Raw genomic sequence first — 26,673 nt, 5'->3', positions numbered from 1 at the left:
TACTTTAATACAGAAATAAGGACTGAGGCCTTCATGCACGTGGAAAGTTACTTACAGGTAAGTCGCGTTACTCTCGATTTCTGCACTTTAACGCAGTTTGTGTCGGTTTTGTTTGCTTACGGCTGTAACTGAGAGACATTAAGAGTCTTTCACTGAACTGTCACCTGCAGAAACTGTATTTTCATAGCATTATATGACATGAATGTGATCAAGCATCATTGATGTCACTAATCTAATGGTGTGAGGCTAAAAGTAACGCTCGCTTAGTGGAGCAGATGGAGAACATACAATATGCAAAGCCTAACACTTTACTGTGTCATCGTGGTAAAGGTGCCATGCCTTTATGATTTTTGCACAGGTGCTGTATTTTTTTCTCTTTTTTTGTATAGCTGAAAACAAACCATACATATTAGCAGACATCTATTATATAATGGTGCTACACAGTGTAATTTGTAGGCATATCTAAATATAGTTGTAAATTAATGTAGTAAGGTAAAAGCACAAAGAATTTATAATTAAACACTCTGACTCAAAAAATCAATCAAAGTGTAATCAGAGGGATTCCTCATTGAAACACATAAGGTGGGCTTAAATGCTTCCACAGTGAGTAATGGTGAAAAAAGACAATCTTTTCCTTTAAAAATGTAAGATGTGTGCAAAGATATGCCAGGAGCTTAAATATACTGTGGACTAAGCATCATAGTGATGTATGTTTGTGCTTGTGTGCCCACATGTTATTTTTAATTGAAGGTTAGCTTGTTTTGGCTGTAGTTTGCATACATTTTTTGGCAATATACCATTTAAGCATATCTTTAAAAAAAAGTTAGCCTAATTTATGAAAATAATCTGCCCTACAAAACAATTTATGTTTTATGTCTAATCTGCTCTACTCCACCAAGCTACTGTTATAAACATGAGCCCCGTCAGACTGGTCGTGGCGGCGGTGTGACAACAATATATAGTGATATTCTCAATGTTACTCAGAAAACAGGATACAGGAGGTTTAACTCATTCGAAATACTTCTGCTTAATGCTACACTGTTAGATATGCAAAAGAAATCTCTCCTATCTCTTGCTCTGGCTACTGTGTATAGACCGCCAGGGCCATATACAGATTTCCTAAAATAATTTGCAGATTTCCTCTCAGATCTATTAGTTAATGTTGATAAAGCGCTAATCGTCGGAGATTTTAACATTCACGTTGATAATACAAATGATGCGTTAGGACTTGCGTTTAATGACCTAATAAACTCTTTTGGAGTCAAGCAAAACGTCACCGGGCCCACTCATCGTTTTAATCATACGCTAGATTTAATTATATCGCATGGAATTGATCTGACCGATATAGATATCGTACCTCAAAGTGATGATGTTACTGATCATTTCCTTGTATCGTGCATGCTGCGTATTACTGATATTAATTATATGGCTCCGCGTCATCGTCCGGGCAGAACTATTGTTCCAGCCACCAAAGACAGATTCACAAATAACCTGCCTGATTTATCTCAACTGCTCTGTGTACCCATAAATACACATGAACTAGACGAAATGACTAGCAACATGGGCACTATCTTCTCTAATACATTAGAAGCTGTTGCCCCCCTCAAATTGAAAAAGGTTAGAGAAAAACGCTTCTCAATATTATTAACTCATCGTTATCTTTAGGTCACGTCCCAAAACCATTCAAGCTGGCAGTTATTAAGCCTCTTATTAAGAAACCACAACTAGATTCTAATGAACTGGCAAATTACAGACCCATTTCAAATCTTCCGTTTATGTCTAAAATTTTAGAAAAAGTTGTGTCTGCTCAATTGTGCTCCTTCTTGCAAAAAAATTATCTCTATGAAGAATTTCAGTCAGGTTTCAGGCCTCACCATAGTACAGAAACTGCACTTGTTAAAATTACAAATGACTTGCTTCTTGCTTCAGACCAAGGCTGCATCTCTTTGCTAGTATTATTTGATCTTAGTGCTGCGTTCAACACTATAGACCATGACATACTCATAGATCGATTACAAAACTATACTGGTATTCAAGGGCAGGCTTTAAGATGGTTTAGATCCTACCTGTCTGATCGCTACCACTTTGTTAATTTAAAAGGAGAGTCATCACAATTATCACCAGTAAAGTATGGAGTACCACAAGGATCTGTCCTAGATCCTCTGCTATTTTCAATATACATGTTGCCTCTTGGTAATATTATTAGAAAATACGGGATAGTTTTTTATAGATTAGTTTTCATTGTTATGCTGATGATACTCAACTATATATCTCAACAAGACCAGATGAAACCTCTAAACTAAGCTAATAGATTGTGTAAAAAATGTAAAAAGATTGGATGACCAATAATTTCCTCCTATTAAATTCAGATAAGACAGAGATATTGCTTATTGGACCAAAAAAAACAGTACACAGAATCTCTTGGATTACAATTTGCAACTAGATGGATGCACTGTCACATCCTCTAAAGTCAAAAATCTGGGTGTTATATTAGACAGCAACTTGTCCTTTGAAAATCATATTTCCCATGTTACAAAAACAGCATTCTTCCATCTTAGAAACATTGCCAAGCTTCGAAACATGCTACCTGTTTCTGATGTAGAAAAGCTAGTTCATGCATTCATGACCTCTAGACTGGACTATTGTAATGCACTGCTAGGTGGTTGTCCTGCATCTTCAATAAACAAGCTACAGATAGTCCAAAATGCAGCGGCTAGAGTTCTTACCAGATCAAGAAAATATGATCATATTACCCCAATTTTACAGTCTCTGCACTGGCTACCTATTCAGTTCCGTATATTTACAAAATATTATCACTTGCCTATAAGGCCCTAAATGGTTTAGCTCCTGCGTACCTAACTTGTCTTCTACCACGCTACAATCCAACCCGCTCCCTAAGGTCACAAAACTCTGGACTTTTGGTAGTACCTAGGATTGCAAAGTCCACTAAAGGAGGTAGAGCTTTTTCAAATTTGGCTCCCAAACTCTGGAACAGCCTTCCTGATAACGTTTGGGGTTCAGACACACTCTCTCTGTTTAAATCTAGATTAAAGACACATCTCTTTAGCCAAGCATTCACATAATGCGTCTTATAATCTTGTACTGCCGTTATATCTGATTAAATGTACGTTTATTATTATTCTTTAGCTTGGGTTGAACAAATCATTTGTGCTTAGATGGAACAGCAGCTATGCTAATTATGTCTCTATTTGTTTCTCTGTTTCTGCCACATCATTAACATCCCGTGGTAACTACGAATTACAGAAGCTTCAGTCTGGATCCAACCCTTAAATGATCTGAGATGACCGAACACCTGAGAAAGATGATGCCAACCCCTCAAGAGGACCTCAGAGGATACCAAAGCTCAGACAACATACAGAATTACCAAATTTTGCCATAAATTAAATATATTAAGGTTCTGCAATATATAAATGTATATTGTGGAAACTTAAATTCCTGTAGAGCTGCTTTGCAACGATTTGTATCGTAAAAAGCGCTACACAAATAAACTTGAATTGAATTGAACTTATGATGCATTTATTTGTAAATTAATGTCAAATGAATCACAAGACGTAGTGTTTGTAGTTCTCTTGCTTAATTGTTTGGCAGTTTATCTTTCACTAAGGCTCAAGGTTTGACCTTTAGATTAGCTTTGTGTAGCAATTAAAGGAAAATTATATAAAATGAAAAAGTTTTATTTGTACACACACACAAACAGTACATTTATCTCTTATTTGACAAAATTCCAATGTGCTTATTAACAAAGAAAAGGCTGAAAAGTTTTTGGGTGTCTTTGTGTGACGTCCCATGAGACAATGCACATGACCAACTCAACACTGGCAAATGTGATTGACATGCAAAAAAAAAAGAGCTCCTCTCCTAGATGGCTCGTCCTGGGCCTAAACTATGCCTTGCCCACGGAGGGCCCAGAGGCAGCCTTACAATATCTTACTCTTTTTAGCTTTATTATTATTATTATTATTATTATTTTCTCTCTATTATTAATACTATGATTACTACTATTATTATTATTACTATTTTGTCCTCTTTCTAATCCTCCAACTTTCCCCACATTTATTTATTTATTTATTTTTTAATTAATTACTATCCTCTGATTTTTGTTATTAATGTTACTATTATTATTATTATTATTATTATTATTATTATTATTACTGTTATCATTACTGTTGTACTTTTTTTTTTTTTGGTTTAATTTATTTAATTTTATTATTATTTTGTTTAGTTATACTTCCAAACCCAACACCCAGTCTCACACACACACACACAAACCATGTAGGCTGTCATGTATGTTTTGTTGACCCTGGTTACTCTGTATCTGATTTGTCACCTGTAAATAGCATGTTTGTTTGCATAATTAAAAAAAAAAATATATATATATATTTTTTTTTTTTTTTTTTTTTTTTATGGTATTCATCTCAAAAGTTATTATATATTTAATAATCATGGGTGTTAAACAAAGCACCTACTTTTATAATTATGTCTCCACTAAAACTTTTTATTTTTTTATTCATCAGTAAAATATTACAGATTCTTGTCATTTTTAAAGTGATATTGCTATCACAAAAGATAGACCAGGTGCTTTTTATTTTAATAAAATTCAGTAAATGACAAATGTATTTTAATCTGTCCTCGCTGCTACATAATTTGTTCTTTCTTAAGTGTATAAACTTTACAGTGGTCTCAAGTAACTAGATGATCCAATTCAGAAAGATTTAACATTAGATTTGGACAGTTCAAAGTTCCTGTCAATATGACAAAACATCTATTTTGTTTTTTTCCCAGTATCCAGCAGTATATTAACCAGAAACTAAAGCACAGAGACCGGTAGAAGACCATAAGCTCAACTTCAACAGCATGTGAGTACAAAGATTCAAATATTATTGAGACAGCATTACAGAAGAACACTTAAATGCCCTGCTTTATTTCTTCCACACTGTACAGCTTTAGGAAAATGTACATAATTTTATATCTTTCTATTAAGATTCTACACAGGCTGTACAGTTTGTTTATACATTATATTTAACATTTATTTCTTTGCAAATCTATATGATGATTATGAAGAATTACTCTTATCTTTGTGGTGCACAAGATTTATGAATCATTAGATCCAGTTTATATCACTCTATCAGTGAGTATATGTATCTACTTACATGTATTAAAATGGATCTTCACATATATGGAGTAATTATGCATGTCTTTCTTTATCCTACAGAATAAGGGATGTGTTTGAACACCAGAAGAGCTCTGGGACTAGTGGACAGACATTCGCTGTAATGATCATGGACAGGTAATACTTATATTATTTACTAGTTAATGTGTAAGTTACAATCATTTTCTCTTTGAGGGGTCACGCCTTTAAAAAGCAAATGATTTGTAACCTAAGTAGGTGGGGAGGGGACGGGGAATGAAAAAATGTATATGAATATAACTTCGTATTTCTTAAGGCTTGCCTCAGGTACCTCATTAACAACACAAAGACATCAATAATATAAAAAACATTTAAATCCCAAAAAAAGAAGAAAAAACACCTCAAAATCACAAGTAGTTCAAAAGGAACACTGTTCTCTTCAAGGGTAACACTAATTCAGACATATTTATTAAAGAGTCACATAAGTACCATTAAACAACAGAACAACAAACAGAACTATAACCCATATTATCTACAAATAACTATATTTAACATCACAGCACAGACAGCTTGAACAGACACAGCCAATTAAATATTCATCTCCCACAGCCAATCAATTACTACCACATAATACAGACTGTGATTTAGACTATAGCGTAGAATATATTTCCTTTGAGTTTGAGCCTAAGTAAGGTGGTCCTAAAGGAGCAGGACTGTATACACCTGCTGTAAGCAGATCATCCCTTTGAAGCCACAAATGTTCAATGATATGAAAAGTCTTCCTGCTTCCGGAGAGACACTTTCCTGAGTGTAGCTACAACCTTCGCAGAAAACACATCCGATGTCAGTTGCTGTGTCTCATATGGAAGGCTGTGACCTCTGGTGGTCACATTTGATGGCTGCATATGTCATCGAGGATGTCAAGTACCCCAGAGTGCCAAGTATGTATCGCTGAAGCCCGGAAACCTGCAAGTGGGAGGGACTTATGCTGCAAGTAGGTTGGGAGAGGTTAGGTTTAGGGTTGGGTTTGGTGTAGATGATATTACAAATCTCACCCATTTGGAGCTGGCTCCGACCTCCGTTTATACCTAACTCCCTCTTGTGAGAAGGGTATAACTGCAGCCTGGAGATCTCCAAATGGGGGCGGGAACTCCAAAACGGGGTGGGGGCTCCAAAATAGGGCATGGCTTCCTCCCATTGAAAGACAGGCACATGACACGCATGCGCAATTTTTTTCTCCCAATCAACTTCAGCGTAAACTCCACCCCACAGCTGATTCTAAAAATGTTATTGGTTGTGTCAATCACAGTGTTCATTTAATTTCCTACACTATGCTACAAAAAATGCTAGCCCCTAAACCTACCCCACACCTGACCCTAACCTTAACCAGTGAAATTGGCGCTGAAAAGTTGCAGTTCAGGAGATAAGCAGTTAATAAGATTATGCGATATGAGATCGCCGAGCCAGGTCGTTCCGTTTCCGTAACTCCCCAACCAGACCTCACCGGACAATGCCACCTTTTTAGTTCCACCCAGCGTCTCTACCCCATCCTACCCTGCAAATTTCAAGTCCCGGGATGCCTCCGTCAAACACCATCAAACACACCTTTTGTTCACTTACACAGCAGAGGAGGGGTTTGAACCCACAACCCTGGAGAAGAGAGTACACTATGAGCTCTGACCACTCAGCCACACCACCTCACACACATACATATATATATATATATATATACACACTATACTATACTATAAGAAATAAACACATTTACATACATTCAAGAAAGAAAGAAAGAAAGCATTATGTCTAGACCAATTAAATAAACATTACCAATTTTAAAGTAACAATTTAGAATTACAATATTAAAATCTGGCTTTTTCCAAACGTTAATAAATAAATGCATTTGAAAACAATTATGCATTTATGTTGTTACACTAAATAATAAATAAATATGAATAATATTACAAAAACAAATATTTACAATTCTCTATAATAATATAAATATTAAAATTAATCTTTTTAGAGGATGTTAATAAATAAAGAAATTAAACATTAAAAAGTTTGTGAATAATAATAAAAATAACATCTATTTTGAATTAGAATATTAAAATTGATTAAGGCTGGTTATGTCTCGCATGATGCTTGCATTACAAGCTAAACATGAAACACTGCAGCCCTACAAACCACAAACACAAGCATTACCTGTCTGTCTTTGATCAGATTTTCCTTATTAAAGCCACTATCTGTCCACACATCCCAACTAATCCTTCCAACATTCCTTATTCTGTAGTTTAAAGAGACAAATAAAAATCCTTATGCATCTAATTTACAATAGGAATTTTGTCTTAATTGAAATCACACATTTCAAAATTATCTTTTCTGATCTTTTCTGTTTATGATGTCTGGTCCAGTTATGGTCATTTCTGTGTGTTTAACTGCACATGACCCACATTGAACATTCTGAAAGGAGCATTAAGCTTCTAACTGTGGTCCTCTACCCTAAACTACAGTGCAGTCTTTCTGTATTGGATCATTTACTTGAGACCACTGTAAATTTTACAGTGTAATGTAGACAAGTGAACATAAGATCACTCACCTGCTGCACTTTTAAACCTGATGGTTCATATTCCAGATGTGGTCACTAGAGAGCAGCATCACAATGTGGAAAGACTGCAGAAAAGAAAACAAGACAAATGAATTATGATTAAACCATCAGTCGCAGAAAATAGTCAATACATCATTCTTTTAAATAATATAACAAATAATTAGAACTAACTGTAAATGTATATTTTTTATAATAACAGAACTAGTGCTGCTGCTTGGTCATTCTGTAAAGAAAGTAATCTATTAAACAAGGCTGACTTATAATAATACTTAAAGATGACTTCTCTTTTCTAACGTTTTTTTTTTTTTCCCTCGGGTAGTCTGCATACTGTCAGCAGCTCATTATTTCATGCTAAAGCCTGTGCTCATGAATATTAATCAAGTTGCCTACGTTCCCCAACACGATTCGCTGAAATCATAGATGGTGACAGCTGAGTATCAGCAAATGGGATTACCATTTAACTCCCTATAAACTATCAATGTTCAAAACTTTGCTGAAAAATCTGCTCTACATAGTCTACTACATGCTTTATGTTGTCTGCTTGATAATCATCTTTATATTGCATTGGACTATATTTTGGCCCCACAATAAAAAAAACTAAAGGAGCAGAAAACTAAGCATCTCAATTTCCTCTTAATAAAGGGGATATAGAATGACACTTTTTATATTTATATGCTTTTTTATGTAAGCAGTTTGCTACACTGATCTCAGTGATTTACATTATAGTCATCAGAATATCATCTTTCGTTTTGGCCATATAAATATCAGCGGCTGCACCATATTCTCACTATATCAAACGAAAAATGTCTAAAGGGTCAACAAACTATATATTAATTAATTGACTTATTTATCTTGCCTATTATTTACTATGTCCATAAATAACTGAGATGAATAATTAAGCAGCAAATAATATCATCCATGCTCAATAAATTTATAGCAATTAGCGTTGGTGAAACAATTATGCCAGTATATTGTGTGTGATGTTTACATATGATACTGTCCAGCAGTCTCTCATTTACAGAAATTAAAGTAAATATACCTTTATATACGACGTTATTGTTTCTGAATACTAAGAAATGTAAGGTCTAAGAACTTAGTATAGTAATAAAATGTTTTTTTATGCAGAAAGTTACTTACAGGGGAGTCTCGTGACACTCGATTGTTGTACTTTTTGAAGTTTGTCGGTTTGTTTGCTGACGGGCTGTAATTTGTGCTGTTGATTTACATTAATAAGAGTCTGTCAGTGAACTGTCATCAGCAGAATCTGTATGGCATTAAAGTTATGAATCAAAATTCCCTTTCAAGTATGAATGCAAACAAGAGTCATTGTCGTCAAGGATGCAAAGGTGTCAGAGTGAAAGTGAAGTACTTTTATGCCGCCTAGTGGAGCGGATGGCAAACATTATTTGTTGTTTTTTTTTTTTTTAAACTAGATGATGTGCTTCAAGTTTATTCACCTTTGTATTAGTCAAGCAAAACACCATAAAAAGAATGGTGTTCACGCGTTAAAAATCATATACATTTAAACTGCTTAAAGATATATTTATCCCGTTGACATGCCATAGAGTCGAGACATGAACGTGGTCAATTTGACGATTACATTTGTTACAAATGTTTGAACTAGTTGATACAGGAAACCAGCAGTCTAATAAAGACATTGACTGGCAAAAAGTATTTTATGTATTTTGAAAATGCAAAAATACTAAGATTAAATGCATTTAAAAACAAAATACATTTGATATTTTTCAAAAGTATTAAAATACAAAATAGTATTTTGTATTTCAAATATGTATTTGAAATACTGCCCATCCCTGCCTACAGAGTGCAGGCATACACGACGTGGTTAAATCTGGTTAGACTAGTGTGTGTGCGCGTTTGGAGTGCGTTCTTTCACTGCATGATTTAGTCTATTAATATGCATTCAAAATAAATCACATAATTGAAGATAAGGGGGCAGAAATTGTATATATTTATATCAATTCATATAGTTAATGTCGCACAAAGAGTGCCGTTTTTTCTTTTTAAAAAATCAGGTTACAAATGTGATATTTACATTTAGACATTTGGCAGACGCTTTGCGACTTACAATTGGGGAATACAAGAAGCGATTCATCTTGAAGAGGCAATCAGAGGAAGTGCTCGTAACACCAAGTCTCAGTCATTGTTCAAATAAGTACAAGCTAGTAAGGGAGGGAGAGAAAGATCGAGGGAAAGATTAAGGTTTTTTTTTTTTTTTTTTTGCGTTTAGGATTAAGTCAAGTACTGCCGAAAGAGAGGAGTTTTCAGTTGTTGCTTGAAGATTGACAGGGATCCGGCGTTCCGGATAGGTTTGGGAAGATTATTCCACCAGCCAGGAATGGTGAACGAGAACGTTCTGGAGAGTGATTTTGAGCCTCTCTGTGATGGTACCACAAGGCGTCGCTCACAAGCAGATCTCAGACTTCTGGAGGGGATGTAGGTTCGTAATAGTGAGTGGAAGTAGGAGGGTGCTGAGCCTGTGGTAGTTCTGTATGCAAGAATCAGTGTCTTGAACTTGATGCGAGCTGTCACTGGTAGCCAGTGCAAGGAGATGAAGAGAGGTGTAACATGCACTCTTTTGGGCTCGTTGAAGACCAGTCGTGTAGCTGCATTCTGAATCATTTGTAGCGGTTTGATTGTGTTTGATGGCAGACCAGCCAGAAGGGCATTGCAGTAGTCCAGTCTAGAAACAACAAGGGCCTGGACAAGAAGTTGTGCAGCATGCTTTGTCAGAAAGGGCCTGATCTTTCTGATGTTGTGTAGTGCAAACCTGCAGGATCGAGCAGTCTTTGCAATGTGCTCTTTGAAGGTCAGCTGGTCATGAAAGATTACACCAAGATTTCTGACCGAAGTTTATGGGGTAATCATTGATAAGCCTAACTGAATCGTGAAGTCATGCTGTAGAGTGGCAGGGAAGACAAGAAGCTCCGTCTCTGCCAGGTTGAGCTGTAGGTGATGTTCTTTCATCCATGCCGAGATGTCTGCCAGGCAGCCTGAGATCCATGCAGCTACCGTTGGGTCATCTGGTTGAAAAGAGAGATAGAGCTGTGTGTCATCGGCGTAGCAGTGATAGGAGAATCCATGTGCATGTATGATGGGACCCAGTGATGTAGTGTATGTGGAGAAGAGGGGGGGGTCCAAGAACCGATCCCTGAGGAACTCCAGTGACCAGTTTATGTGGTTTGGATACCTCCCCTCCCCAGGCCACCCTGAAAGATCTACCGGTGAGACAGCGAAGTGGAATCCCAGTGATGCCCAGTGATGAGAAGGTAGACAGGAGAATCTGATGATTGACAGTGTCAAAAGCAGCAGAATGGAGGACTGATGATTTGGAATCGGCCTTTGCAGTTCGCAGGGCTTCAGTGACTGAGAGTAGCGCAGTCTCTGTTGAATGGCCACTCCTGAAACCTGACTGTTTAGCATCCAGTTTGTTGTACTGTGAAAGAAACCGTGAGAGCTGATTGAAGACAACTCGTTCGAGTGTTTACGCTACGAATGGAAGGAGAGAGACAGGTCTGTAGTTTTCTAAAAGAGAAGTGTTTAATGTAGGTTTTTTGAGCAGTGGTGTTACCCGAGCCTGCTTGAATGCTGTGGGGAAGATGCCTGTGAGGAGAGATGTGTTGATAATGTGTGTGACTGCCGGTAAGAGTGTGGGAGAGATTGTTTGGAGAAGGTGTGAGGGGATCGGGTCGAGAGGACATGTTGTAGGATGGCTGGAGAGGAGAAGTTTGGATACTTCTGCCTCGGTGAGGGGACAGAAGGAGAAGATGGGAGTTAGAGCAGTAGATGTGGTTGATTGGAGGGCCTGTGGAGTTGAGAACTGGTTACTGATTGTTCTAGTTTTGTCTGTGAAAAAAGTGGCAAAGTCGTCAGCGGTTATCGAAGTGGTGGGAGGTGGAGGAGGGGGACAGAGGAGAGAATTAACGTAAATGTTCTGAAGAGATTACGCATGTCTGGAGCGCTGTTGATCTTGTTGTGGAAATGTGAGGATTTAGCGGTGTAGACTTTTGATTTTATACAACAGTTCAATAAACAATAAGTTAATATAAAGATACTTACGTTTTAGACACCATATTGGCTGTTTTTGCTCGATTTCGCCAGCAAAAAACATTCCAAACACAGCCACCGCGCAGTTTTGCGTCTGTGAGCAACATGATGATGTTTTGTTCCTGAATGAATCAATTGTTTAAATGATTCGGTTCAATCTCAACGACTCAGTGACTCGCTGCCACCTGCTGGGACTTTGTAGAAATCAAAGCGTTTGAGAGAGGCGGGGCATAGAGGATTTACAATAATGTACAGTATTTGAAAACTAATGTTTTTTTTTAACAATAAAACATGTCAACATATGCTGTTACACCAAATACACAAAATAATGATCTTTAAAAAAAAGATCTATATGAAATAAATGTTTTTCTTATACACATTGGCCAATTAACGGCACCCATTTATTCAATACTTTTTGAAGCCTCCATTTGCCAGTTTAACAGCTCTAAATGTTCTCCTATTGTGCCTGATGAGGTTAGAGAGCACCTGACAAGAGATCAGAGACCATTCCTTCATCCAGAATCACTCCAGACCCTTCAGATTCCCAGCTCCATGTTGGTGCTTCTTCTCTTCAGTTCACCTCACTCATTTTCTACAGGGTTCAGGTCAGAGGACTGGAATGGCCAGCAGAAGCTTGGTTTTGTGCCCAGTGACCCATTTTTGTGTTGTTTTTGAGGTTTGTGTTTGGATTATTGTATGGTTGGAAGATCCTAACATGGCCCATTAAAATATTTCTAACAGTCACTTATTGATTTTTTTATCTGTTGGTATTTGATAGAATCCATGATGCCAACAAGATGTCCAGGACCTCCAGCAGAAAATATAATATACATCAAAAATACAGCAGTATATTTCATTGTACACATGGGGTCCCTGTGTTCACCAAACCCATCTTGAGTGTTTGCTGTTAAAAAGCAAATTTTTTAGTTTCATCTGACCATAGAAGCCAGTCCCATTTGAAGTTCCAGTCGTGTCTGATAACTGAATATGCTGGAGTTTGATTTTGAATGAGCTAGGAGAATTTTTCTTGAAACACTCCCAAACAACATGTGGTGATGTAGGTGCTGTTTGACAAATTTTTTATTTTTTTTAAGGTTTTCTGACCCTGAGACTCAACTATTTTCTGTAATTCTCCAGCTGTGATCTTCGGAGAGTCTTTAGCCAAACTCTCCTCCTCATCATGCATTAGGACGATATAGACACACGTCCTCTTCCAGACAGTTTCGTAACATTTTATGTTGATTAGAAATTCTTAATTATTGCCCTGATGGTGGAAATGGGAATTTTCACTGCTCTAGCTCTTTTCTTAAAGCCACTTCACTAATTTGTGAAGCTCAATTATCTTTTGCTGCACATCAGAAATATATTCTTTGGTTTTTCTCATTGTGATGGATGATTAAGGGAATTTGGGCTATGGGCTTTGTTGACCCTCCTATTTATATTTCTGTGAAACAGGAAGCCATGGCTGGATAATTTCATGTTCATAATCACCCTGGAGTGCTCAAAATTGTGAATATGAATGAGAATATACTTCAGAGATATTTTACTCATAAGAATTTCTAGGGGTGCCAATAATTGTGTCCAACATGTATTTGAGAATTTTTTTTATTTCAGAATATTTCCCCATTTTAAATTCTTATCCAATGAAAGGTTAGATTTTTGTGAATTTTTTTTAAAGGATTAACAATGCAGATTAATTTTCACAGCCTTCTCTGATCATATTTACCAAGGGTGCCAATATTTTTGGCCATGACTGTATACATATGAAATGCATTTGTTTGTATGTTCACCATGATACATTTTGTGCTGGATAATAGAGCAGAAACCTCTTGTACAGATGAGTTTATTACAGACCTTACTTTGGACATGTCATATAAAAGGATATAGTGGATCGTTCATACCAAGATATGGTCTTTTTTTTTTTTTTTAAATTGAACTACATGATACTTAAAATGCTTGTTTTTTTCTAAGCCCTGAGACTGAGACATTAAAAAAAAAATGCAAGCTTTGGCCAATGAAGAGAAAATCATTCTACACAATAACCCGTCTGTTCAAGGTGTGATATGCAGTTTTGTATCGGAGTACTAGGTTGAAGCATAGAAACACTGCTCGTGTATAAGAAGATCAGAAAGCAGCATTTTAGCCATCGATTTTCAAATCTTTGGCCACCAGCATGGCTGTGACAGGGTGAAGTGCTCCACGATGCTCCTTAAAAGTCTTCACTGCCTCGTCGCTGTACTTGGAGAAGTTGTAAACTTCCCTAAACGAAAAAGGGAAGGAGAAAAGGAGGTCAGCAAGTGCACATTGAAATGGTCTTGAGCTCTGGACACTTGAAAACAGAAGTGTGCACACATTGCTCGCTGTAGCAAGGAAATGACAAAACTCTCTGTAACATCCTGTTCCTTTTGGTCCTTCTCAAAACAAATGAATGCATTTACTTGAAGAGTGGGCGAGTGAATTTCATTCTGCCCTGTTCAGTAGCCATCTTCAGCGCCAGGGGAACAGTTTCCTCCCAATGTGCCCTCACACAGATGCGCAACCACCTGCATAAACAACCAATTTGACATCATCAAATACTGAAATATGTAATTATCAAATATTTAAAAAAACAAAAAAAAAAACGGGGTGCTTACCTGAAGCGGACCTCTGCATTTTTAACACTGTTCAGCTGGTAGACCTCCTGCATCTTCTTCACATGCGCCAGAGGAAGGGGCTCCTGGCAATATGCAGAAGAATCAGACACATTTCAAGACTACTTCTGCTTTCAGTTCCGGTCTTTTTTCCGATCTTTTGCAGAGCTAAACATGTTTTTGTTGCAGCATCACTTACATAGCACTGCAACAACATACGGAGGCATTGCAGACTAAATTAGATTTATACATTTGAAAAATGTTTAATTAAATTAAATAGTTAAAATTATAAAAAATGTAAATTAAATATATTTTAAAAACATCATATTTATATAAAAATGTAAATAGTTTATGTTTAAGTGATATGCACTGAAAAGTAGATTTATATATATATATATATATATATATATATATATATATATATATATATATATATATATATATATATATATATATATATATATATATATATATATATATATATTTTTTTTTTTTTTTTTTTGTCATTAATTTTAAATGTCAAATTTAAAAATTAAATGAATTATAAAACATTTAATATTTAAATAAAATATAAATGAAAATATCACATTTATGTAAAAATGTGAACAGTCCTTGCTTATGCAAAACTCATTTAGATTTTTACATAGAATTTTTTTAAAATATTTAAATTGTAACTAAATTAAAAAATATTGAATTAAAACAAAATAAAAAAAATCTTGTTTACCTAAAAATGTGAAAATCAATGTAAATTACTTTTTTCCCACTTATTTTTATTCTTTACATTAAAAAATGTGAATAGTTCTTGCTTGTGACTCGGTAAGTCCTAAGGTCATTGCTAGGATGTTCTTGACAAAAACAAAATATTGTGATACCTCTGTCAATTTAAGGAATTTTTCACCCATTTCAACTTATTTAGTACCTCTTGGAGAAACAAAGCCATAAACTCAATGAGCTGAGGAGAGTTGAGTTTCTTCACGTCTGCCTCAGTGAAACTTGCAAGGTCCTCTTCTTTTGCCTTAATAGATAAAGAGGAGGCTTAGCCTTAAAACTCAATGTTATTTAGAGAAGCTTCAAAACTGTGAAAGGCTTTGGTGTCGTTTAATAGGAGAAAGGCTCACTTTCACCCATCTCTGGCACAGAGCAGTGCAGGCATCTGCCATAGTGGTATCATACCTGTGAACAAAGAGGACAAGTATAAATCAAATCAAATCAAAATCACACACACTCCAAACATGTGCTCCAGTGCTCACTGTGGTTTGACAGGGGGCATTCCTGGAGTGTGCATCCATCCATTCCAGTCCACTTTATTCAAGATGTCCACCTGACAAAGAAACAGAGACATTTAAACATGAAATAGAATTTTCTTTAGAATTTTCACAGGATATTTGTTTGATCATCATGAATGGTTCCAAATTACTATTATTATTATTTTATTTATTTTTTTTATAAAAAAAATGACAAAAGCTTTAAAGTGAATATACAACAATGTATGCTCCTATATTACTGGGCTTTATTTGTCATCTTGCATACAAGAATTATGCATATGTAATACAGAGTGCATTAGTTCTCACCTTGTCTTTGAAGTAAGTGAACAGATAGTTCTTCCATTCCTCTGTGGTTACACTGCCATAGGCAAACAGCTGAATGTAAGACTTCACGAAACCCATGAAGACCTCTATAATTAAAAGGCAGAAAAAGACAATTTTATTTTTACATTATTTTTATTTGACATTAGTGCTGTCAAACGATTAAATCGCATCCAAAATAAAAGTTTTTGTTTGCATAATGTGTTTGTGTATATTTATTATGTATACATAAATAGACAGACATACATTTTGAAAATATTTAGATTCATATGATTTATATTATAAATAAATATTTAAACAACCTTTTCTTCTGAAATATATACATGCGCGTGTGTGTGTGTATATATATATATATATATATATATATATATATATATATATATAAACTTATTTTGGATGTGATTAATCGTTTAATAGCACTATTTGACATGTAGAGTCATATAATAAATATTATAATTAACTTTTGGCTTACTTTAAGATATTTGTATATATATTTTTAAATATATTTAATTATATATTTTTGGGTTGTATATTTATTTAAATATTATATTTTATTAAATTTTATTGTTATTAATATTGTAGTAGTATATTTTTATTTAATGCCATGTCAGCATCTTAGGCTATTTTTATGGCAAAAACAATTTAAAAAATACAAGTATAACAAATACAATAAAAAACAGCACGATATGATAAAAATGCAAAAACTTTTTCTGGCACAATTATACTAAATAACTCTTTAAGTGAGTTCACTTCATAAAAGAGTTTTCTACATGCATTAAAAGCTGGACAGTCCAATAAAATACGTTTGACAAAAAGGGGAATCTTGCAAAACATGCATTGAGTAGGGTCTGTTAATATTGTGCATACATTGTATCATCATGGAAAAAATACTATGAAAGTCAATGGATGCCATCCACTATTTTGTAACCCACATTCTTCAAAATATATTCTTTTGTGCAAAACAGATAAAAGAAACCGTTTTGGAGGTTTAGAAAGTCATGACGGTGAGTATAAGATGACAGAATCTTAATTTTTCACTTTAAAGCCCAATTTATACTTCTGCGTCGGACCCAAGTCATAGCCTCTACGCAGTAAGCTGTGTGTCGTTTTCATTTATACTTCTGCGTCGTCGTCCGCGTCGATGTGCAGTACACATGCTAGTCTGCAGTGTCCACGGGCATGTTGCTGGTGTAACCCGCAGTACCACGGCAAAAGCCCAAGAAGCAGCAGCTCGTCGGAGAAGCCGTGACGGTGGCATATAAATATCAAATCATTACGTTAAATCATCATTTAAAACTACAAAAAGGGGACAACAATGGAACAGGAGATGGCGGCATTATTTCAATCTCCACAAGGACGTGTACCACGGCAGATCAACATTGTGTGTCGCGGACAACTACTGCTGTATAATGCTATGTACTATAACAAATGATACGACACTTGTTCTTTGCTTTGTTTTATTTTTAATAAGGTGTAACATTAAACTATATTACAGTGCTCATAAACGCACACAAAACTCAAGTACACACGGAGGGAGGGGTTCTAGAGACCAATCGCAGCGCTTGCGGTCCGCGTAGAATTGACACGCTGTTCGATTTTTGGAGAGGTGCACGTCAGGTACGGCGCAGGCCTGTGTGTCTCTGTGTAGGTTACGGCGTAGATTCGACGCAGAAGTATAAATTGGGCTTAACTCTTGATCTACTTTAAGCAGTATTGGCACTTTAACCTGGGAGAGGAGAAATTATTTTGTGTGTATACCTGGACCTCCCATCAGTTCCTCCAGATGATAAAGCAGAGCGAACCCTTTCTCGTAGGGCACAGAGGAGAAGGCTTCATCCGTGTCCACCTCATGCAGATTCGGGACCAGGTTTGTGAGCACATTATTCGCTCCAAACTGTTTGACCTACAAAACGATACAGCAGTGACTTGCTTTTTCTGTTTAGAGTTCCTGATGCAATTTACTGACAATCACCAAACAGACAGAAAAGTAGATGACAGCAGCACAGTGCATAATTTGCATGATTTATCAGGATTTGAGAATAATCTGCTGTAATTTCCTGTGAGGATCAGAAAACAGTTAAGTGTGAAATGTATGTGTGACTTACAGACTCTTGAAGCTCTTTCCACCCTCCGATGCCTTTAAACTGCCTGAGCTGTTCACTCTCCATAGACCTGGCAATCATTCTCTCAATGTACACCGTATGACCCTCATTCAACCTGCAGAGAAAGACTTCAGTTATTACAGCGGTCATATCATAGAAAACAGAATCTTTCTGACCATTTTACAAATAAAACATTCAAATGTACTACACAACACTGATCGATCATTACAGCCCAAAGACGCCTCTTTTGCATATTCAGTGCGTCGGACTGACCAGAAATGCTCCCAGGTCCTATTTGTCACCAGGTTCCCTGTCCAGCTGTGGGAGATCTCATGAGCAATGACCTGCAGCCAAACCAAAAGCACAGAGCGCATTCACATTAGCAAAAGATGCGATTTAGAATCCAGTCATTAACCGAAAAATGTTTTGATGCACAGTTGACTTACACCAGCGAGGGATCTGTCTCCAGCCTGAAAAGCACAACGAAAAAGTTAAATATTTTATTTATATTTGTTTTTATACTGATGTGGTTCTGCTATATTTTTCTGTTAATTAATTAAATAATTTATTATAAAAACAGATGTGTATTCTATAAACATGAACAAAATTCAAGCTTATTCCACTGTTTGACAAATTAATCTGACCTCTCTAGTGGAACAAGAGCAATCTGTAGTGACTTTACACAGAAATATACAATTACTATAGAAATATGCATTGCTTAGCATTAAAATATATAATACATAATATATTATATAAGTATCTTGCTTTGGCTGCATTTTTAACAAAATCTAAAACAACTGTTTTTTTACTAATTTATTCATGTGATGCAAAGCTGAATTTTTTATTAGCCATTACGCCAGTTTTCAGTGTCACATGAATAAATAATTGTTTTTTGTATTGTTTTAATTTGCTGCTCAACAGACATTGCTTATTATTATTATCAATGCTGAAAACAGTAGTGCTGCTTAATATTTTTGTGGAAACCATGATACATTTGTTTCAGGACAATAAATAGAAAGTTCAGATGAACATCATTTATTTGATTATAAAAGCCTTACGGTCACTTTTGATCAATTTAATGCATCCTTGCTGAATAAAAGCACTAATTTCTTTAAAAAAAAATAATTATCTTGACCCCAAACATTTAAAAAATGGTGTATATAATGTTGTAACACATTTATGTTTTATACTGCAAGTTCACAGGACCTGTTCAGAACCGTCATGGACCGCGATTGAAAACTTGTTACTTTCAGTCTCTAAATGTGGCTTTGCATGTCTGTGTGAATGCATCTACCAGTTTCAGAAGTCTGCATATATCTATGAAGAGGAATTTTACGGACCAGTACAGTGGGAGTGACAAATGTGAGGCAGGGGTTCTCCATGCCCCCATAAGGAAAAGACGGAGGCAGCACCAGGACATCATAGTGGCCCCACACATACGGCCCTGCCAGACTCTCAGCAGTCTTCAACATGGTCTCAGTCTGATGAACAGAAAGAAGAAAACAGTGTTATCTGTTAGTCATATCAGATTGCAAACGCAAGCAATGCGTGGTTACTGGTGTAAGACATGTTTATAACAATCTGTCCATATGTCTAACATTCAAAAGTGCTGAAAACGCAGTCTAGTGCATCAGAAAAGAATCCTCTCGCCTCTGAAAACTCAAACGCTGCCTCATCCACATATTCCTTCTCAGACCAAACTCTGGATCGGGGGCCGATTTCCCTGTAAACCACAAACAAAGATCATTTACACCTCATCTGGGAGGCGTGCACATAAATCTTAAATTAAGATTTCTCTTTTATGCTCACCTAGGCTGCATTTATTTAATTCAAAGTGCAGTGAAAATAATAACATAGAAAAGGTTATTTTAAATCGTGAAAATACTTCACTATTTTCAAATCTTTCTAAATGTAATTTATTCCTGTGATCTCAAAGCTAAATTTTCAGTATCATTACTCGAATTATCTTTATTATCAATGTTGAAAACAGTTGTGCTGCTTAATATTTGTTATCTTTGTATTTTGCTGCTATATATATATATTGTTTTGAGTAAGTTTTTTAAAGAATTTAATACTTTAAGGAAGGTTGCATTAAATAGATCAAAAGGGACATTCTATGTTTTAAACATTCTATCCAAATTTCCACAAAAAAAAATGGTTTTAAACTGATGAACTTGATGCATCAACTGTTTGCAACACTAATTACAACTGTTCATCCTGGTGGCTTGACCTGCCCAACTCCATCCGAGCAGATCTTCAAGACATCTCTTCCATTTACACTTGACCCTCTAACACAAGAAGCATCTATTGTATTTCGATTAAATCTACTGGTTTTCTTTTTATTTATTTTTAAAAAAATTCTATATGTACTGCTATGTACGACTAACCAGGACTTGTCACAACATATATTGTTGCTCTATTGTGTATTTGCTTCTATTGCCCTCATTTGTAAGTCATTTTGGGTAAAAGCATCTGGTAAATGTTTAAAAAAAAGAATCTTCTTTCAAAAACAAAAATATTATTCCAAATTTTTGATAACCAGTATACATGACCATTTTTTCACAGTTTTATTGCCCTTTTGTATTAAAACAAGCCATGTTTGCTACTGTACCTTTCCATATATAAAAGCCTTCTTATAATAAGCCAACCAATTTGAATGTGAAATACAGCCACAATGTGCTGAATATGTAAATATGGTCGGTCATGTGAAAATATGAGCCTGGTTCTGAAATCAAAACTATGAGAAAAAAGAATGAAGACAAGAGAAAGAACAGCAGAAAAAGGATCACCTGCTTTCCAAAGCGCCAACAACAATAGCAATGAGGTAAGAGGGCATTGGGACCTGCAAGAAAGAAAAAGATATGAAGACAGCATTTGGAAAAAACAATTCTTTATTTAAATAAATAAAAAGGATGTGACGCTGACCGGCTGCCTGAAGCGATAGATGACTCTGCTGCTATCACTCGGATCTGGTTCCTGACCATCACGCAACGCACTCATCAATGCCACCAACTCTCTGGGGACAGACACCTGAGACACAGAAAATTGTTCCTAGTATTACCGGCAGAACAACTGGATTTTAATTGGTTTCCTTTCAGTTTAGATTGTTTGTCTTGGCATGCACTTCAGTGCTGCTTCGTTGAGTATATAATTAGTACTTTGAGCTATTCATGCATGTTACCTGGGCATAGTAAGTGTGCTTCACTGATGGACTGTCCTGACAAGGCACCATGGTCCTACAGTGAGTGGCCTGTAGAGACAGAGTAGATGAAAAAAAAAAAAACATACAATAGTTTTAAATGCAATGTAGTATGCTCATTAATTGAAAACCACTACTATAAAAACCCTGGCTGGAAAGTTTTCAGCCACAAGCTGGTGTGAAGTTCTTCCTAACAAGTAAAAGTTTAGAAACATTTGTTTGACCACATTGCAAATGCTTAAAAGATGCATTATAATGCAAGTCAAGCTTTATTACACCAAAACTCAAGTAATGTCGTTTTTCTGGCCTTTAGAATTAAAACAAGCTGTTTTTGAAACTGTACCTTTAAGACTTATATATGTAAATGACCAATTATGATCCTCCTTATAAGAGACCAAAAATGCACATTTGATTTAAAATGTATATGGAATAGCACCCAAGAAAAGTGGAAAACCCATGTGGTTTGCTTGAAAACTGCTATTGTGAAAACCCAAAGGAAAGGCTGGAAAGTTTTAGGACTAAAAACTTACTACAGCACTCAAGCTCTAGACGGACTCTTCGTGATAAACTAGTGAAGCATAAGGACTGTGAAACACTGTGGTTAGTATTGAAAGATTGCACAAATTATCATTTATCAAGGAAATTGCACATGAACCACAAGTCTTCACACACACGTGCTGTGTGGTTGTGGAAAGATGTGAAATGGCGAGGAGTAGGGGTGGGCGATAAACCGGTACACGCGATAATTTGAGCTTTTGGTGTAGTGCTACGCCATCACAAAAGATTAAAATTTGCTTTCACTTTTAAGCCTTTTTTTAAGCCTTGTTTAAAATCAAATGATTTCAAAACCTAAAACTACTTTTTGACGTCTTGTTGCACATTTTGTTTGTATCAAAATGCCATCTTGGCAAGCATTAACATAAATGCAGCCGGTTCTGTCTTAAGTGAACATAAACAGCAGGGAGAAAATCGGATTTGTGTCAGATATTGGACCTGTGCATTAAGTCTTAAAGTGACAGCAGCCTAATATATACCTGCTGCTGTTTGTGTCATTTAATGTTAATCAAACAAACCAAAGACAAATAAACAACTTTAAAAAGCATAATATTGTATATTAAATTTATACAGTTAAGTTTTTGTTGTTTTTGTCTTTTTTATTTTATGTGGTATTTCTTATTTCTAGTAGACAAATAGAGCTGGAGGTTTCCAGTTCGATCCATTTCATTTGTGTCTTTGTTCTATTGTATTTATTTGTTCTATTGCTTGTAATTATTTAAAATTGTAAATAAGTAATTAAAAATTGTGATATAAGATTTTGGTCATATCACCCACCCCTAGTGAGGACGTACCTGGCACTGGCTGAAAAGATATGGATGTTTTTTCCCAGCAGTCTGTTTGGGGGTCAACCACTGCAGTGCTGTAGCACTAGGAGACGTCTCATATTCAATCTCCACAATCACATGTTGCCCACTGAAACACAGACGGATCATTTAAATACAAGTTGGGAAAAATTAGGAAAAACTTTGCGCTGAAATTAACAGGGCTGTCAAAGTTGACTTTTGAGATTATTTAAAGCAATTAAAAACTAAGCCGATTACAAAGCTGCAGGAGACTTTCTGCTTGCAAATAATAATAATAATAAAATCTATTATATTTTATTTTGATTTCTTTCCTTATAAGAAGAAATAAATGAATTAAAATAATAATAATTAGAGGAATGGTTCACCCAACAATCAAAATTGTTTGCTGGAGAAAGCAAGAATAGAAGAAACAACAGGTTTGAAATTAAATACGGCATGATGATAGATTTGTTTTTTTACAAACACACATCTTTTCACTTTACAAGACATTAATTGATGGACTGCAGTGGTTTGGATTACTTGTGGATTATTTTTTATCAGCTGTTTGGACTCTCATTCTGACGGCACCCATTCACTGCAGAGGATCCATTGGTGAGCGAGTGATGTAATACTAAATTTCTCCAAATCTATTCTGATGATTCTTCCTGATGAAGAAACAAACTCATCTACATTTTGGATGGCCTGAGATCGAGTAAATTTTAACCCAATTCATTTTTAGGTGAACTATTCCTTTAAACTGAATGCATTAAATTAAATGACTGCATTTTTGTATTAATATAATTTAATTGTTTTTATTAATTATGCAAATTATATAATTAAATATTTTTCCTTTGAGGAACTTTGTCAGATCTAGCTCATTGGTGATAACTTTGTTCGCAAAGCATAGCATGCATTTGTATGCATGTTTCTTGGCAGTGAATTGCATAACATAAATACCTTAAATGTTAGAAGTAGAAAAACAAACTGCTATCCCTTAGTACATAAATTGGTGTCAGTACCGTGAGAGTTCAAAAGGCAGAGTGATCTCTAGTGGGGATCCCTTAAATTTATGCTTAGTCCCCAGTGCAAACTGCACACCCTGGCCATTTGCAGAAACCTTAAAGATCTTCAAGTCCTTTGAGTCCAGCGTCTAGAAAGAAAGATCGAAAGCGAGAGAGAGAAAGATCAGATATAAATAAAACTATACATACCTAAATCTGTCAGTCTACGGTTTATGGTTGCAAACTACATGTACAATAGGCGTGACTTTTGATATTGAATAGTAGATATTTTATGGTTGATCTTGTCAAAACAATTCATGGAAATCCATGTTTGGTGTATTTGTTTTCACTTCACACCTCTGAAATGCAAACTGTATAGCAGTTATGCAAGCTTGGATTTATCTGAAATCTTCTGACAAGATGCACCTTTACTACAAGATCAGGTAAAAGTCTATCAATGTGATCTGGAAGGTCCTGGAATCAAAGTTCAGATCAAGTGCAGTAAACCAGGTGCACAGTACGTGACTAATAAACCTCATTAATGATGAGATACATTTCACATTATTGACAATATGACAAGCAATGCATACGCACGTGCATTTGCAAACGCTGATGGTTGAATAAATGGATCAAATTTATAAACAGCACACTTTGAATGCGACTACAAGTCATCAGGTTACGCAGCGGATATCATTACTGTATCAAATTCAGGTAAATATGTAACCCAGTCCAGCTGAAACTACTGTTACTGTAAGACGAGCATATTTAACATGCATGCAATTAAACAATCCATTAGATTCTTGTACTTAATACTAATGAACTAAAGCAATAAAAACAGTGTAGAAGCATACAGCACACTGCATCTTATGCACACATAAGTGTGAACGTGAGGTGTAGTGATTAGTCAAGCTAACGCAGATTTGATGAATCAAATGAAAACTGTACCAGAGAAGAGAATTTATCCTCCAGAACTTCCACAGTCAGGGCGACTTTCCCTTTGAGCACGTGCCTGTCAAAGTCAACATGGTAAATGAGATTTAAGTGCTTGGTAGCGCACTTTGAGAGAGAGGAGAAAGAGCTAGGGTCTGACACAGGAGTCATGGTTGAAACAGAGAACACTCCGCTCGCGCTGCGAATGGATTTTAACCCACACGCAGTCACGTGACGCCGGCAGGGTGAATCGCATCATGGGAGTTGTAGTTTTATGTTCTTCTCAGCGAGAACGATGAACTACTGTCCTCTAGTGGCTGAGGGTGTTCATACAACTTAAACGTGACCCTGAACCAGAAGTCGCACAGGAATATTTGTAGCAAGAGCCAACAATACATTGTACGGGTCAAAATTATAGATTTTTCATTTTATGCCAAAAATCCTGTTCCGTGAAGATATTTTGTAAATTTCCTACCGCAAATATATAAAAACTTATTTTTTTGTTTAGGAATATGCCTTGCTAAGAACTTCACTTGGACAACTTTAAAGGCGATTTTTTTTTTTTTTTTTTTTTTTTTTTCAGATTCCAGATTTTCAAATAGATGTATCTCGGCCAAATATTGTCCTGTCCTAACAAACCATACATCAATTTATTCAACTTTCAGATGATATATATATATATAAATCTAAAAAAAAAAATAAAATAAAAAAATAAATCTCAAAAAAAAAAAGAAAAACAAAGCCTGAGTGCACAAATTAGGCATTTGTAACCTAAAAAAGACATAAACATACATACAATTTAGCTTAAGTTCTTCAGAGAGAGAGAGAGAGAGAGACCATCAAACTGACCATTGAGATTTTTGCGCTGTGACATTATTGTAATGCACATACTCTCGTGATTAAAAATCACGCAAAAATTAAATCTTATAATATTTAAAGTATGCCTATTTATGCAATTTCCCCCTGGCTTTAATAGCATGCTAATTTAATAAAAATGATTTTCTTTTTAAATGCATTAATGTCAATTGTATATACAATTGTATAATTATTATTTTTTCGATATCATAATACCCTTTCTATAACTACATTATTATTATTATTTTTTCAACATTAATTGTAATTTAAAGATTGACGGGCGTCAGTTCTTGTAAAGAGGTTCACAGGCGCTTGTTGTAATGTGTTCACCCTCCACTAGATGGCGTGAAATGAACAGACGTTTTAAATACAGGGTAATTGCTGAGATCATAATTGTTTTCATATGCCCCTTAAAATATCAGTGTGTGTGAACATTGCAAGGGGACAGACTCGGGCCTATTCATTAATATCAGCCATTCAGTTATTACATAACATCAGATAAATCAGAATTTAAAGAAGAGGTTAAGAGACTGGTCAATTGTGTGTGTGTGTGTGAGTAAGTGAGTGTGTGTGTGTGTGTGAGTAAGTGAGTGTGTGTGTGTGTGCGTGTGTTTTGAAGGATCCGGCTTCCTGTCAGTGGATATCCCTCCAGGAAATCGGAAGATGGTTCCACCCCCCTGTGGAGCCCCATGCCACTCATTTACTAAGAGAGAGATTTATTTGTAGTAGCAACAGAAATACAGATACAGGTCTGCGTTTTATTATTTGAGAGACATTTTTTATTATTTGAGAGACAGTTTATATGCTAATATCACTTGTTTATTTGCATTGCACATGTCTACAATCTTTTGATATGCCAATAAATAAGTATTTATTTATTTATTAAGTAATTTATAAAATTAACTAGGGTATTATTTTTTATTATATATTTTTTTAAAATGTGCATATTTGTGGGAAAATAGCATTGTAATATTTTTAAGCACTTTTAACAAGGCTGGCAAAGCATCCAGTACCGTTCTGAACCCGTAATCATAGTCTCAGTACAAATTAAAAGGTATTAATTTAGCTTGCGATGCCGCAATAGAAAATTATTAGCCTAACTTTTTTTTTTTTTTTACAATTACAACTTTTTTTTTTGTCTAACAGAATGTTTACAATCCTTTAAAAATGTACAAAAGTCACCATTTCAAAAGGAAAATCCACCCATTTCACAG

General features: G+C 35.5%; 2 protein-coding genes across 2 annotated transcripts in view; both read right to left on the bottom strand.

The window, feature by feature from the left end:
• Positions 1 to 11,940, bottom strand: part of LOC306859096 (transcription factor EC-like) — a 70,498-nt gene extending 58,558 nt beyond the window's left edge. Inside the window, exons 1-2 of the mRNA XM_079399927.1 lie at positions 11,829 to 11,940; positions 7,743 to 7,816 (exon numbers count right to left, since the gene is read on the bottom strand). The gene's annotated coding sequence lies outside the window, so the exon portion shown is untranslated. The remainder of the gene's footprint in view (positions 1 to 7,742; positions 7,817 to 11,828) is intronic.
• A 1,453-nt stretch (positions 11,941 to 13,393) lies between these two features.
• LOC306858568 (leukotriene A-4 hydrolase-like) lies at positions 13,394 to 24,827 on the bottom strand. The gene is made up of 19 exons (XM_079399155.1): positions 24,620 to 24,827; positions 23,693 to 23,823; positions 22,683 to 22,803; positions 21,316 to 21,384; positions 21,060 to 21,164; positions 20,924 to 20,976; positions 19,785 to 19,857; positions 19,475 to 19,615; positions 18,581 to 18,604; positions 18,408 to 18,478; positions 18,138 to 18,249; positions 17,791 to 17,935; positions 16,018 to 16,121; positions 15,697 to 15,767; positions 15,565 to 15,619; positions 15,366 to 15,461; positions 14,450 to 14,532; positions 14,255 to 14,359; positions 13,394 to 14,076 (listed from the first exon to the last, which is right to left on the bottom strand). Exons 1-19 carry the CDS (start codon positions 24,773 to 24,775, stop codon positions 13,956 to 13,958), a joined length of 1,836 nt encoding a protein of 611 aa, XP_079255281.1. The 5' UTR covers positions 24,776 to 24,827; the 3' UTR covers positions 13,394 to 13,955.
• Between the last annotated feature and the right edge of the window lie 1,846 nt (positions 24,828 to 26,673).

The sequence above is a fragment of the Barbus barbus genome, assembly GCF_936440315.1.
Source record: "Barbus barbus genome assembly, chromosome: 39".
NCBI lineage: Eukaryota > Metazoa > Chordata > Actinopteri > Cypriniformes > Cyprinidae > Barbus > Barbus barbus.
Note: the sequence above shows the minus strand (reverse complement) of the source record. Positions and strands in the feature narration are given on the sequence as shown.